Consider the following 13,286-nt stretch of genomic DNA (forward strand, 5'->3'; position numbering starts at 1 on the left):
AAACACACACACACACACACACACACACAAACACACACACACACACACATACAGAGGATGGGCATGAAGACATACATGCACAGGTGGAAACAGCGTGGTTAGATCTTATGGCTGCATACTCGTATTTTTCATAATGCTTGCTGCAGCACTATTCCACCAACAAGAGGAATTGTTTGTGATAAAGGGCTATATAAATAAACTAGACTAGACTAAACTGTTTGAAAAATCCTGCAGCGATAATAACAGATAAATTCAAGGTGGTAGTTGGTTCCATTTTCACTTCTAAACGCTAATGGTAAAATATATTTGTGAGATCACCAAGCAAGGTTACCATTAGCAACTATGAGAAATAGAAAGTAGAATGCTCTATAGCAAGTTCTGACAGACTGTCCCCCCCAAACACACACACACACACACCTGGGAGTACTTGTCGGGGTCGTCTATGTAACCCATGATAATGCCCAGGCTCTTGACCACGGCCTCTCTGACCATGTCAGCCTTGTCCTCAGCTAGCATCTGCTGCAGCATGGACAACACCAGGGAGCTACGGATCTCTTTCTGCAGAGACAGAAAGAAAGAGAGAGACAGAGAATGATACATTTATCTATCTTATTATGCTGTGCATTTTTCATTAATCTTTTATGTATCATCTTAATATCTCATATGTGTAATCTCAAACTCTGAAAACACATACAGACACTATAGAACAAAACTGTGGGAGTTTAATTCCCTTCAAAATAATTCACCCTTCTCATCTGCCATGCTAACTTCAAATTCAATGAATAATCAATACAAAAAAAAGAAGAGTACAGAGATGCCATATACTTGAGACTTTCCATTAGGGCTGGGCAGTAATTCAATATTATCGTTTATTGTCTTTCAGTGGAATCATATCGTGAAGATATGAAGATATTGTGACACAATTCTGTTGTCTAAAGTTTTGTTTGACATCCCACCTGACAATTATCATGCAGTTCAGTGTAATGAACATCAATTTGATGACTATGTGATTTTGCATACGTAAGCCGTATCATGATATATATCCATATCGATTCTGTGATTCTGCACATTTCATATTGGTTCTTACAGGCAGGTACGGTGCTAAGGCTCCACAGGACTCTGCTACCAACAACCTCCTCTCTGGATATTTGTGGTTAATCTGCAGAGGAAGAGAGAGAGAGTGAGAGACAGAAACAGAGTGCTGGGGGGGAAGCAGTGGGACAGACAAAGAAAGGAGGAGAAAGGAAGGACAGAGGGCAGCGACAATGGAAAGAAGATAACAACTCGAGTATCATCAACAAGTTGACCCTGTGGAAACCTATTTGTTTCTATTAGATTCTCAGCTTCCAGACAGCAGGCAGCTGCTGTTGCCATGGCAGCAGATTTTGTTTATCATAAATGCGTTGCATAAGGTGACCCAGGTGGCACTGAAAACAAACTGCTATCAAGTGTACGTCTGGGACACTGTGGTAGCGATGATAGCAATTTGCAGCATCAGAACATGTTGAGGAATGGGAATACAACTGCAATTACCGGAATTGGGACTGAATGGTACAGTATGCTCAATAAAACAGCAGGAGGCAACTGAGACTTTCTTCTGATATATTGCACAATGGGATATTGTTGCATCAGAGCTTTGAGTGTATGTCGCAGGAACACAAGCGTTTTTTCGTTTTTATTACCAAATCAATAAAAGAGATAGTGAAAACAATAAAACAAACAGCCAGGGTTATTACACAAGAAAACTAAATGAATGGTATTGGTCTTGATAATGAAATAGTACAAGGAAACATTTTCAATAAAGAAGAAATGAAGGAACCCAAATTTGAGGGATATTTTGCAAGGACAGGTTATGTCATCCCCCCAAAAACCATTATGGATTATTGTTATTTTCCTCCCAATCAATATCATAATCACTATTGGACCCTAAACCTCTGTGCTCTTGTATGTACTGTACCTGTTCCCAACACTGAGGGAGGAGCTCAGCCTCAACGCGGGTGGGACCCACGTGCCTCGCAAACGCCACACAACCCGTCAAGATCATTTGTCTGTGGGAGAGCACGCGTCACACACACACACACACACACACACACGCATACACACACACACACATGAGAATACACTACCAGCTGGACAGACAGCTATATTTGATAACGCAGAAAATATTGCGATATTCACTAAATATTGTGATATCTACACTGCACTTCCGGGGGCGCTTCGTCTTTTTTCTGTTATGTCTTCTTATGTTTCTATGTTTTTGTGTTTTCTACAATTGTCTTGTTTGTAAATCCGTGTTGATTGGGATGAAGTCGAAGACAATTTTCCACATTGTGGACAATAAATTTTCTAACTAACTAACTAACATATTCTATATCATTGAGTATCGGTCCAAGCCTAGCGGTTACATTATGAACTTCTATATTAGGGGTTGGGAAAGTATTAAGCAATCAATACTACATAATCAGTTCTAGGCAAGGTGTACCTTCCCACCTATTTAGTGGTTTGGGAAACACTGACAATCACACACACACACACACACACACACACACACCTCTGCTCGTCATCCGGTCTCTTGATTAGGTTGAAGAGGATGTGGAGGAGCTGGTCTCTCTCTTTAGGCTCCGGGTGAAGGCAGGCCGTACACAGGATGAGAGGAATCAACTCCTGTAGGAGAGAGAGACAGAGGGGAGACAGACAGAGGAGAGAAAGACAGAGACAGAGAGATTAATTTGTATTAGAAGAGTGAGGTTACAGTTACAACACAGAATAGGGAAAGGCTGGTCAGCAGCAGCCATTAGGTCAAGCAGGCCCGAATGTCTATGAAGCAGAGAGAAGAGGAGAGGAGGAGAGGGGGTGTTGAAAAGAGGAGAGAAAAGCAGCAATGTTGAGCATGAAACAAAGGCAGAATAAGTACAGACGGTCACCATAAAAAGCAACAGGAGAAAACGTGCAAAATGAACAGTACCATCAATAGCTTGTTGGTGTTAAACTTTGACTGGTTTGACTTTAAAGACACACATATATTCTCACACACACTGAAACACTTGTACAGTGCATGCACACACCCAGACATGAATGCACATGCTCTCTCTCTCTCTCGCTCTCTCTCACACACACACACACACACACACATCCAGACATAGCTGCACAGACAGACACACACGTACATACATACTCTTCTAGTCCCCCTACTAAAACAGAGCTCCTTCCCAGAGTTCAGCCTGAGTTCACGGAACCTTGCAGCCAGAGGGGAGAGAGCTCGGCTGCCCTTGATGCAGGGCCTCCACGGCCAAACTGCGGTCGGCTCTGCATTCCCGCCACACACACCCAAATTAGAGAGCGCACACCAAGTTAAAAATATGTTTTTCAAACGAACCCTGTATTTTTTTTCCAGGAAGATATCATATTTTCCTGCCGAGCATTGGCAGAAGGAGCAAAACCCCAACCCTGGATGGACAGATGGACTGACGGGGAGACTTGGGTAAAGATAGGCTGTGATGAGTCACTCGCTCAACGCTGGATCAACCCTCTGTCTGAAGCCGCTGCCATGTTGGCCATGAATTCAAAAGTAAAATTATGGCGTTTTGGTATTGGGGGTGGTCATTTTGAGTGGTTATATGATTGGTTCAGTGTGGGTGAAGTCAGTTCAAGTGTCAAATAACAGCGAAAGACCTGCAAATTAACTGAATTCAGCTAAATTTAACTGTCACATTCAATCATCTTCTGCTTTGGACCTCTGAAAGAACCACACATCCTTGCAAGAGCTTTTTCTTTTCAGACTCAACAGTAATGGCCTGATAAAACAAATAAATGAATAAACAAAAAGCACACATCTAAAAGCTAGAACCCACGGCGACCTTGTTCTATTCCTGTGCGAATTCCTCCGCTCCTGATGTGAAAACTCCTTCAGAAGGTTCTCCCCAGATTAAACATCTGAGCAACGCTGGGTCAACATTGTGGGCAGGTAGAGTGGACAGCAAGACGCCAGGCCAGGAGCCAGAGGCCAGGGGGCTGCAAAGAGCAGGGCTCCTGCACTGCTTATGCTGATGAAACTGCATGGCTTTTCCATGACCGTCCATGATGAATGGTGTGATTTCTCTGAACACTATGTCCAACTGTTACATTTTTTTGGGTGATTTTGATGTCCCATACCGCAAAAATGTCTATCTTAACAACTCCTTTATTCAGTCTTAAAATCTTATTTTTCTTAAAGCAAGTAAAAAATTCTGCCAATGAAGTGAGATAATTCCACTTAATTCCAATGCAGTTTCAGCTGCTTGAGGAATTTTCTAGTGTACTTGGTACTTCACTAGTACCAAGAAAACCACGCTTGATTCAAGAAAATTCACGTGAAATGATCTCATTAATTACAAAATTTAGCTTAGCTTCAACATTTTCTTGCCTGCCCTGACAGCCATAGAATAAAATGCTTGGAGTGAATGATATTGATAAATTGTGGAATAGCCGAGGTGAACACTGGAGATTCCCAAAGTTCAGTGATCACTATCTCCTTTGCCTGCATGTGTAAATGTCATTACAATCCAGCGACAGAGCAAAACTGTGCCTTGAAATTTTCTATGTATTCTTAATTTGTGGATTTTCTTTTCCATTTTAATTTCATTTGACTGTGACTTAAGTCTGGCTACACCGTCTTCTCGCCTCTTCTTCTTCTGTCTAACCTCATATTCTCCTGCGAGAGGGAGGAGTGTCAGGAACCAGAGCTAGGACACAAGATACATACAGTAAAATGTACAACTACATGACCAATCTTTTCCACATTGCGGAAGTGAAACAAATGCGTCATACTCCTGGGTCTGGGTTCCCATGATGCCTTGTAAACATAAAGCCTTCTCCTGTTGTTCCCTCTCTGTGCGTTTTGTTTTCTCTTGCTTAATTGTTTCACTCACATTTAGACTTCTGTGGAAGCAACACAATAAGCAAACATTCATGAACGGGTCCTTTATTTGGGTTCTATTCAAATTCCTGATCTGTTGTGGTGCAACAGTCCTGATAAAATCATCTAGGCTCATTGTCCTGTGAGCAGTTTGTTAAAGATCACAGTTAACCTACAGTGACAGCACTTCTAAAGAAGCCTATACACACACATGTGAAATGCAATTAGAAAAAAAAAAAAAAAAAAAAACGGGCTTGAAAATGTCTCCCTTGGGCATGTGAACATTCATGTGGATACATGTTGTTACACACACTATCAATGCATAAAATCAACTGCCAAAACATACAATAAAAGTGGTACAAGTGGTGTGTGTAATAATTGTTTTTTTTTCTCCCTTCATTTATCTTTAGTGTTATTGCAGAGATAAACATTCTTATCCATCAACGGCAATTTAACTAACTGATCACCAAAACTGCAACCCATTTGCTGCATTCACAACACTAAGTTATCACAAATCAGACTATTTTCAGTTGCAGAAAAACAAAATGCAAACAATGCAGAGCAATAAGCTGAAGGCACTTCAGACTGAGCTAAAGTGTAGCATGTGGAAGAAGAATGTATTGTCTAATGATTTATGATGTCTGATAATGCAGCCAGGTGGCAGGCAGAGTGTTAGTGTTTTAATGGGTCATTCCGCCGTTTCAAGTCAAACACCTTTTGTTCTTCAGCGGGAGTCACATTCTAACAACTTAAGGTGTGTCTCCAGGCTTGGGTGGGTGGCGTGTGTGTGTGTGTGTGTTACTTGCATGGCTGATGAGTCTAACGGACATGGTACAAAGTCCACACCGCTCAAGTGGGATCTCGGCATCTCAATGTTCTGTTGCTTTTTTTTCCCCTCCTCACCCTTCAGTTTGTTTTTCCTTGATTTTGGAAAGAGATCAAGTTCTCCATAACTGTCAGTGGATCATTAAAAAAAACATAACCATGGTGATATGCAAAGCAGCCAGAGTGAGGGCCAATCCAACCTGACTTACCCCGTTCAACCATTTTTTTCCCCCTTTACCTCTTATCTAATCTGTCGACGCTCCGTGTGCAGAATTCCTTTTTTTTTCAAGTTTCCAGCAAATGCCATTTGTATACACATGAACACACATACACACACACACACACTTGCATGCAACCACTGCGCAGGTGTTTCTGCATTTTAGCTTGCAGGGAGTGATTGCGTGTTAACAGCTCATTTATTTTCATATCCCCTTCCCTTCTCTCCCCAGAGAATATGTGTTAACACTCAACTCTGCACATGTGCAGACACCTTGGTTTACATTTTGTAAGATTACTGGGAATCACTGCACACTCCATACTAAGGACTCGCACACCTTATTTCTTGGTTATATATAGTCATAACAATACAGCAGAAAGCTATGGCAGTTAGTAAAACATATGCTGAGAAAAGTCCTAAGTTTAATTAAAGTCGCTCTAGACTCTCAGCCATTTAGGGACTGCAAGTGATTACAGCGGCAGCCAATAAGAAGAGCAAAAAAGGCGGGGAATCAATCAAATAAGGATGGGGTAAGGAAACACTGAGTCTACATACATGACCCAATCTAGAGGCTAAAACCACATAGCTGAGGCCTTCACTGCACATTAGCTCACACTTCAGCTAAAAATTGATATCCATAGTTTATTTTCTGATAACGCAAGATGACATAACAATAGTCTAAAACATGAAAATTTCAATAAACTTGATTTTGGCAATCTTTGTGCCAGCTTTGTCCGTTTCTGGCAAAGACGGCACTATGGCTATAAAAAAGGAACATTTCAAGTGAGAGCAAGTGAGGCAAGTGAGAGCCTAAGTGACAGCGGTTGTAGCCAATAGGAGCAGGGCCTGCGTTACACATTTCTGGTTATGGGTCAGGTGAGACAACCATGCAGATGAGAGCGTGAAAGACTCACCTGGCACAGATGCGCAACCATTCTCTAGGAGCAGAGAGGCATGCATGAGAACGAGAGAATGAGTGAGAAGAAAAGAGAGGAACAAAAAGATAGCAGTGAGAGCGAAAGGATAGAAAAAGTAGAGTGGGGGAGGGGAAACAGAAGAAGAGAAGGAGGAGAGATGACACTGGTGAAAAAAAATGGCCGTGTCGAAAGACGGTGAAATACCCAAACATTAGATACACACAGGTCAGCTGGGTACTTGCAGGTTACATCTGAGAGGTTAGTGTTGTGTTTAATGCCTGTTAGCATTGCAAAGTTATTAATTCCTATAATTGTACACCTTGCTGGCAGCAGACACAGTCAAATCTGTAAAAGGCAACAAGGATAAAGGTGGTACATGTAGCATACACATATTAAGTTTGAGACATTAGTATAATTACCATAAACAAATGAGACTATCGCCAAGAAGACTGGCAGTCTCTACCAGTTTCAACCAGGTTGGATTTTGCGGGAAAACTTCTGGATTGCATTATGGCACAAAACAAGAAGAGGGCGCTGTTCTTCCAGCGCAAACAGAGATAAAGCTGAAAGAGTTTCTCACAATGGCAGATGGTGGAACAAGTGAAAGTCTGATAGAAAAACCAACATGTCTGTCCTCTTCAGTAAAGCTAAAGATGAAACTTTTGAGCAAAGAAGTAGCATCCTCTTTTTTTTAAATGGGGTTTATGGGAAATGTGGCCTTCATTTTGAGAAACACTGACAATACCACTTGCATGAGACAGAGGCTACAAATCGTCATGACCATGATCTCATTTGTTTACTGTAATTATACCAAGCTATTAATTTTTAAAAATGCTACACATAGCACCTTTAAAACCATGGTAGGCTATCGGAAATAGCTATTTAGACTTGGTTCAATGTCCACTACATGGTTTGGATGGGAATTTACAAGCTGAGGATGCGTGTGCACCCCACTACTTCCCTGTTTTTTCCCCCCGCTTAGCCCTGCTGCTCTGTGTGTATCTAAAGGACAAGGTGAAGAAGCTTGTGATGATGATGATGATGATGGAAGGGTACAGGGAGGGGTATAGGGAGGTGAGGAAGAGGAGGAGGAGGAGGAGGAGGAGAAGAGGGTTTACCTCTCGTTTAGCGAGGAGGACATTCGGGACGATGTGAGGGAGGCAGCGGCCCAACATTAACATCACACTCTCCTCACTGTCTGCTATACGGGACACCTGGAAAAGAGAGGGAGACTAAGTATTATGAACATTACTCTGATATAATGTGCATGTGTACATTCCTGTGTGCATGTTGTGGTGTGTTCATGTATGCGAGCGCGTTTTCACGAGTGCGCGTGTGTGTATAGCCATGTGTGTATGCATGCCTACTGTATGTGTGTGTTTTCATAAATGTATGTACGTCTACATGAAGTGTGTGTGTGTGTGTGTGTGTGTGTGTGTGTGCGGGTACTGACCTCAGCTCCCAGGCGGCTGTCGGAGGACATTCTGCAGAAGGACAGCAGCGCCTGCTGGAAGGCCGGGGATAACTTCCTGGGACACCACAAACAACAAGGGAACAAAAACAGTTACTACGGTCTGCACCACTCAGTCTGCGCTCCACAACAGCGCTGGAGCTTTCCCTGACCACTGAATGATTGGGGATTGGGCCGGCCCGCCTTAGAGCTTAGAGCTGTCACTCTCCCATGTCACTGCTGTGTATTTCAACGGCGAGTTCTAGTGTCACGCGGTCTAAAGGCTGTTTCAGAGGCCTTTCCATCCTGGTGGGAAAAAAAATTCTGGGGAAGCACTGCTATAGATAGACGGAGTTTGGCCATAGGAAATTACAGTGGCACTGGCAACTGTTCCGTAGCAGCTGCTGATTAACTTGTGCTACTTTGCCAGTTGATTTTTGGCGATGTACCAGATTTACACACCGAGTATACTTTTCAATCTTTCAGAGGGGGGCAGCAGAATGATACTCATAATGAAAAGCTTTTTGCTTTTCTTTATTAATGAGGTGTCAACACTGTGAAGAACTGTGGTGGATAAAAGTTCATACATGACAGTCTTTGTTCCCTTGATGTGAATTGAGTGTCTTGACTGGATGATGCAGTTGTGGTTAGACTCTAACCACTACTGCATCATCCAGTCAAGACACATGGCCATCCTGCTGCAGTGTCTCTAACCGTTAGAGACACTGTAGCAGGATGGCCATGTGTTCAGTTGAAATTGAGCAAGTCCAAACAACTTCATGCTCACTCACTGCAAGTTGCCCTAGACAAGATGGTCAGCTATTGTTCCACTGTTCATAGTGGATATGTAGATAGACAACTGGCACCGTCTAGTGGCCAAAGTTGGTAACTACACTGAGATGGCTGGCATGCCTGTACTTGGCTACTACATACAAAATATACACTATATGTCATTTGCTTAGTGCTTGATTCAAAGCACCTCACAATATACAGTACAAACATTTATTAAGAGAATCGAGCTCATCACCCAAACAGTGTATGCACCATGACAAAAGACCACATTATTAGCACAAGCACTGTCATTCTCTATCTGTCCATGCAGGAGGTAGTTTGTGGATAGTTAGTGAAGTGTAGATTTTGAGGGGAATTGGAAAGAAAACAACAGTTTACCTCTGTTTTCCAAGTTTCCCTGCTGTTTGCTTGGGTCTGGCATTCCACTCACCTGTTGGGCTGGTCAAACTGGACAGGAGGCCGGCTCTTTAGCTTGTTGTGGGACTGCGGGTGGGGGTGTGGTGTGTTCTGGGTGGAGGGTGGATTGGCGTCACTCTCAGGCTCCGAAACCCCCCGGATGTCCAGGTACTGGCCGTTGTCTGTTGGGGGCTGAGGGTAGGACTACATTTAGTTAAGATTCAGTGGGTCACATGTCCTGGGCCAATGTCAAACTACACCCAAAAAATGATGCAAATATACTGAAAACATTGAAAGTTATTAAAGGTAGATCACAAGGTTTTTGCAGGACACTGGTACTACAACATATCACATGCAAAATGAACAGGAGTCTGGGTATTTTGCATTCTAAACGCCCAATGTGGAGGTTGTAATACGTCCAAGGCGAAGCTGACTACCTACCACAGAGAGGGGGTCAGTAGAGGAGGTGGTGGGGGTGTTTGATGGAGCCTGGGAGCCCAGGTCCAGAGTGGCCGGAGGTGGGGAGGAAACACTCCTCTTCAGGGTCTGAATCTCACTGGGAAGGAGGAGAAATGCTGTCAGAAAACACTGCTCGTTTCTGATTAGTAGTGCAGTGAGTCAATATACAGCAATCCATCTGTAAGTGCAATGGTAAAACAATGCAAACAAAAAACCAATGTGCAACAGAGCGGCACACATCATCGGCCTGGCTGCAGATGGCAAACTATGGCGCCCTCTTGTGGATGCCAAGAAAATCAAGTCAGAAGACCAACACAGGCTTCATCTACCAGTGCTAGAATGGGATTTCTTACTGAGCCTACTATCCTGCAGCTATAACTATTTTAGACTGGGCTGGAGCAAAATTGAATGGTGGCAACTGGAGATTCCAGATGGCAGAAAAATATCCCTGCTGGGCTAATGCTCAAAAACCCACAAGTTCCTCCTCTGTGCCTGTGCAGTGTTTCCTCTGTAATTTCATGCAGCAGTGGAGCTTGGGGATCATTTTCATCTTGGTTTCCACCTCAACGGCTGCTTTTGGTCACAGTTATGGTCATAATTTGGACAGCAGTGCTAGAAACGTTTTTAATTTGGATGCTTCTCATTTTCCCTAGAAGTGGCTAATGTTCTTGCTCTGGTGGCACACAACTGCAGAATGAACAGAGGAAACCCTGCCAGTGTCATAGCATACTAACCATACATAGTGTAGACTGTAGTGTTCATGCACTTCCATATTAACGCAAATATGCACACACACAAACACACACACACCTCTGCAGTTTCTTGATCTGCTCGGCCAGGCTCTGCTTCTCGTTGTTGAGGAGGCTGATCTGGTACTCCAACTCCTGGACCACCTCTGTCTGTTGCTACAGGAGGAAGATAAACAAAACAAAAACTAGGTGATTATACAGACACTTTACAATCTCAGCACGAGAGCAGGCCCTCCAGTGGGAAAAGCTCTCTGGAAGCCTTCAGAAAAAGAAGTAGCCATTTCTTATCCAGTTCCAGAGCCTTTTCACTGAAAGAATGTGAACCTAGAGCTGACGGGTAACTTTTTTTAAAATTTTTTTTATCAGTTTTACCTCGCAACATTTCAAATTACATTCAGTTCAAACTTTTCAGCTGTTGCAATGTTTTTGAGATCATTCTCATAAATTATTGAATCGATGAATTTTCCTCAACAATAAGCAATTTCAGGTCAGTCAGGGTACGACACTTCACTCCTCTGTAACTGGATGCTACCAAACTTTAAAACAGTCTGCTAAAAATATTTTTTTACAATTCATGTCTGTTCTTTATTGAGCAGTATTAACCCTATTAACAAAAAGATGTAAAAGATTATTGTGAAAATGTTACTTTAACTATTGTTACTTAACTACTAATCTTCACATCGTATTTGTGATTTTTCAGTGTTCACAAATGACATCAAGCCAGAAAATCATATTGTTGTATAAGAGCTTCTGTGTATGTAGAAATATAGAATTAATTTCATCTATATAGTGACATGGGACTGTAAATAATCTGTACTTGTTTTTCTTTGCTTTAGTAAGATATTGTAATACTGCAGAGCACTACAATAGCCTCCACCACTAAACCGTGATTTGTCAAAGCAACTGGCTTTCTGTGGAAACTGGTTTTGCCTCTTAAAGAGTATGTAAACACACTGTTTTCAGCCAGTCTCCGCCTAGTTCACAATTTTGTGTGATAATGGATCACCCATCTCTACTGACTGCAAAGCATTTGACTCTGCCAAAGACGAAATACATGCCTCGACACCATTGATTGAGGTGCGGCCAGAAGTACAACACAGTGGAAAGTTTCCACCCATAGAGAGCAGCGCAACGAGTTTCGCAACGAGTGGATGCAACACTTAATTCTTAAAATGTTGAAATTAAGTACAGGATTAATGCAATTTACTATGTAGAAGCCATGTTTACAGCTCACAAATTTGATTTAGTGCTCTTTAATGCACATAGCAGTGACAGAATTTCTATTTTACTCAAGATTCTATTAGACCGAGACCGATATTAAATACTATTAAATGTGAAATATGCACTGAACTGAGTGTGCAGAGATTCCTTTCCTTCTACTGAAGATTTTTATTGTATATTATATTATTAAGGCGACTGAAACCCTATGCTGAAGCACTATGAGCTGATGCTACAAGTTGTTCAAATGGGATAGGATATAAAATGATGCAAACACACACACACACACACATACCTGTTGTAAGAGGTCAGGCTTCTTTGGGGGATCTTGGGTGACGTAGTTCCCGGGGAGTTCGCCTAAATCCATCCCCACCGCCACATCCACCGTGTCCCGAGGTGAAGGGAGGGCGGTGCCACAGTTCCTGTAGAGCTGTAACAGGTCGGGGGGCTTGGGGATGTTGAGCCCCACGTCATCCCACAACTCAAAGTCCTGCCAACAAATAGAAAACTCAATAATAAAAAAAAGGCTGTGGCAAAAGTAAATAATGCTCTGCATAGATAAAAAAGGAGATACAAGTTCATGGACAGAGCATTTCCCTGGTCAGTCAATCTACTGCTCTTTCCATTGTTCCATTTTTAATGTGGCGTCTTTGTATTATCTCTGTATTTTGCTTCATGTAGTTACGTATACTGCTGCGCATTAAGCCTTGCTGGGATAATACATTTGAAAAGCAGTGAGTGACAAGACGGAAAAGGTTTAATATCCATTTGAGACATGAAGTGACGGCTTGCAAAAGCTTTACCTGGTCATCGTTTTCATCAGAGAAGGTGATGGAAGAGAGTTTGTACTCATTCTTTAATAAATATTCATTCACAAGGAAGTTTAAGGCTCTTTTCTCCAGCGGGCGGATAGGCTCCTGAGATAGAGAGAGGAGAAAGATTGTAACAAGATTCACTCAAGGCCTACTGCTGATACTGTCACTACAAGACACTTTTGACTTCTTGATTCATTTGAACAGAGGAAAGAAATTCAGAAATCTTTGCGTTTTCAACACTTGAGAATCCCCCACCTGAATCTCAGGACTTGACTTGAAGTTTTTCCTCTCTTGTGAGGGCACTTCGCTCTCTAAGAAAATGGAGAAAATATTGAGATGTGTTTGAAAGGATGCTGCCCACCGTTAATGTAGAGGAGTTCTCTTTAAAAAAAGGAAGAGAGAGAAAGCTGTAACAAAAGAGGGCTGAGGTGGAGAAGAAGTTAAAAGTACGCCACACCTGCTGCCTGAGTCAAGTTGGCGCGCAGAGCCTGAATGGTCTCCTTTGCTTTCCGTAGCTCAAACTCCAGCACTGGACAGGAAGTGACAACACACAC

General features: G+C 42.4%; 1 protein-coding gene across 2 annotated transcripts in view; it reads right to left on the reverse strand.

Moving 5' to 3' along the window:
* relch (RAB11 binding and LisH domain, coiled-coil and HEAT repeat containing) overlaps positions 1-13,286 on the reverse strand; it is a 43,531-nt gene that overhangs the window by 17,928 nt on the left and 12,317 nt on the right. For both annotated transcript variants that reach the window (XM_071905267.2, XM_071905266.2), the window contains exons 3-15: positions 13,190-13,261; positions 12,988-13,043; positions 12,721-12,834; positions 12,213-12,407; positions 10,761-10,855; positions 9,933-10,047; positions 9,526-9,683; positions 8,307-8,382; positions 7,972-8,067; positions 2,552-2,664; positions 1,958-2,048; positions 1,088-1,159; positions 418-558 (exon numbers count right to left, since the gene is read on the reverse strand). In XM_071905267.2, the coding sequence (XP_071761368.1) occupies positions 418-558; positions 1,088-1,159; positions 1,958-2,048; positions 2,552-2,664; positions 7,972-8,067; positions 8,307-8,382; positions 9,526-9,683; positions 9,933-10,047; positions 10,761-10,855; positions 12,213-12,407; positions 12,721-12,834; positions 12,988-13,043; positions 13,190-13,261 (1,394 nt within the window). The remainder of the gene's footprint in view (positions 1-417; positions 559-1,087; positions 1,160-1,957; positions 2,049-2,551; positions 2,665-7,971; positions 8,068-8,306; positions 8,383-9,525; positions 9,684-9,932; positions 10,048-10,760; positions 10,856-12,212; positions 12,408-12,720; positions 12,835-12,987; positions 13,044-13,189; positions 13,262-13,286) is intronic.

This window comes from Centroberyx gerrardi, chromosome 22, assembly GCF_048128805.1.
Source record: "Centroberyx gerrardi isolate f3 chromosome 22, fCenGer3.hap1.cur.20231027, whole genome shotgun sequence".
Classification (NCBI taxonomy): Eukaryota; Metazoa; Chordata; class Actinopteri; order Beryciformes; family Berycidae; genus Centroberyx; species Centroberyx gerrardi.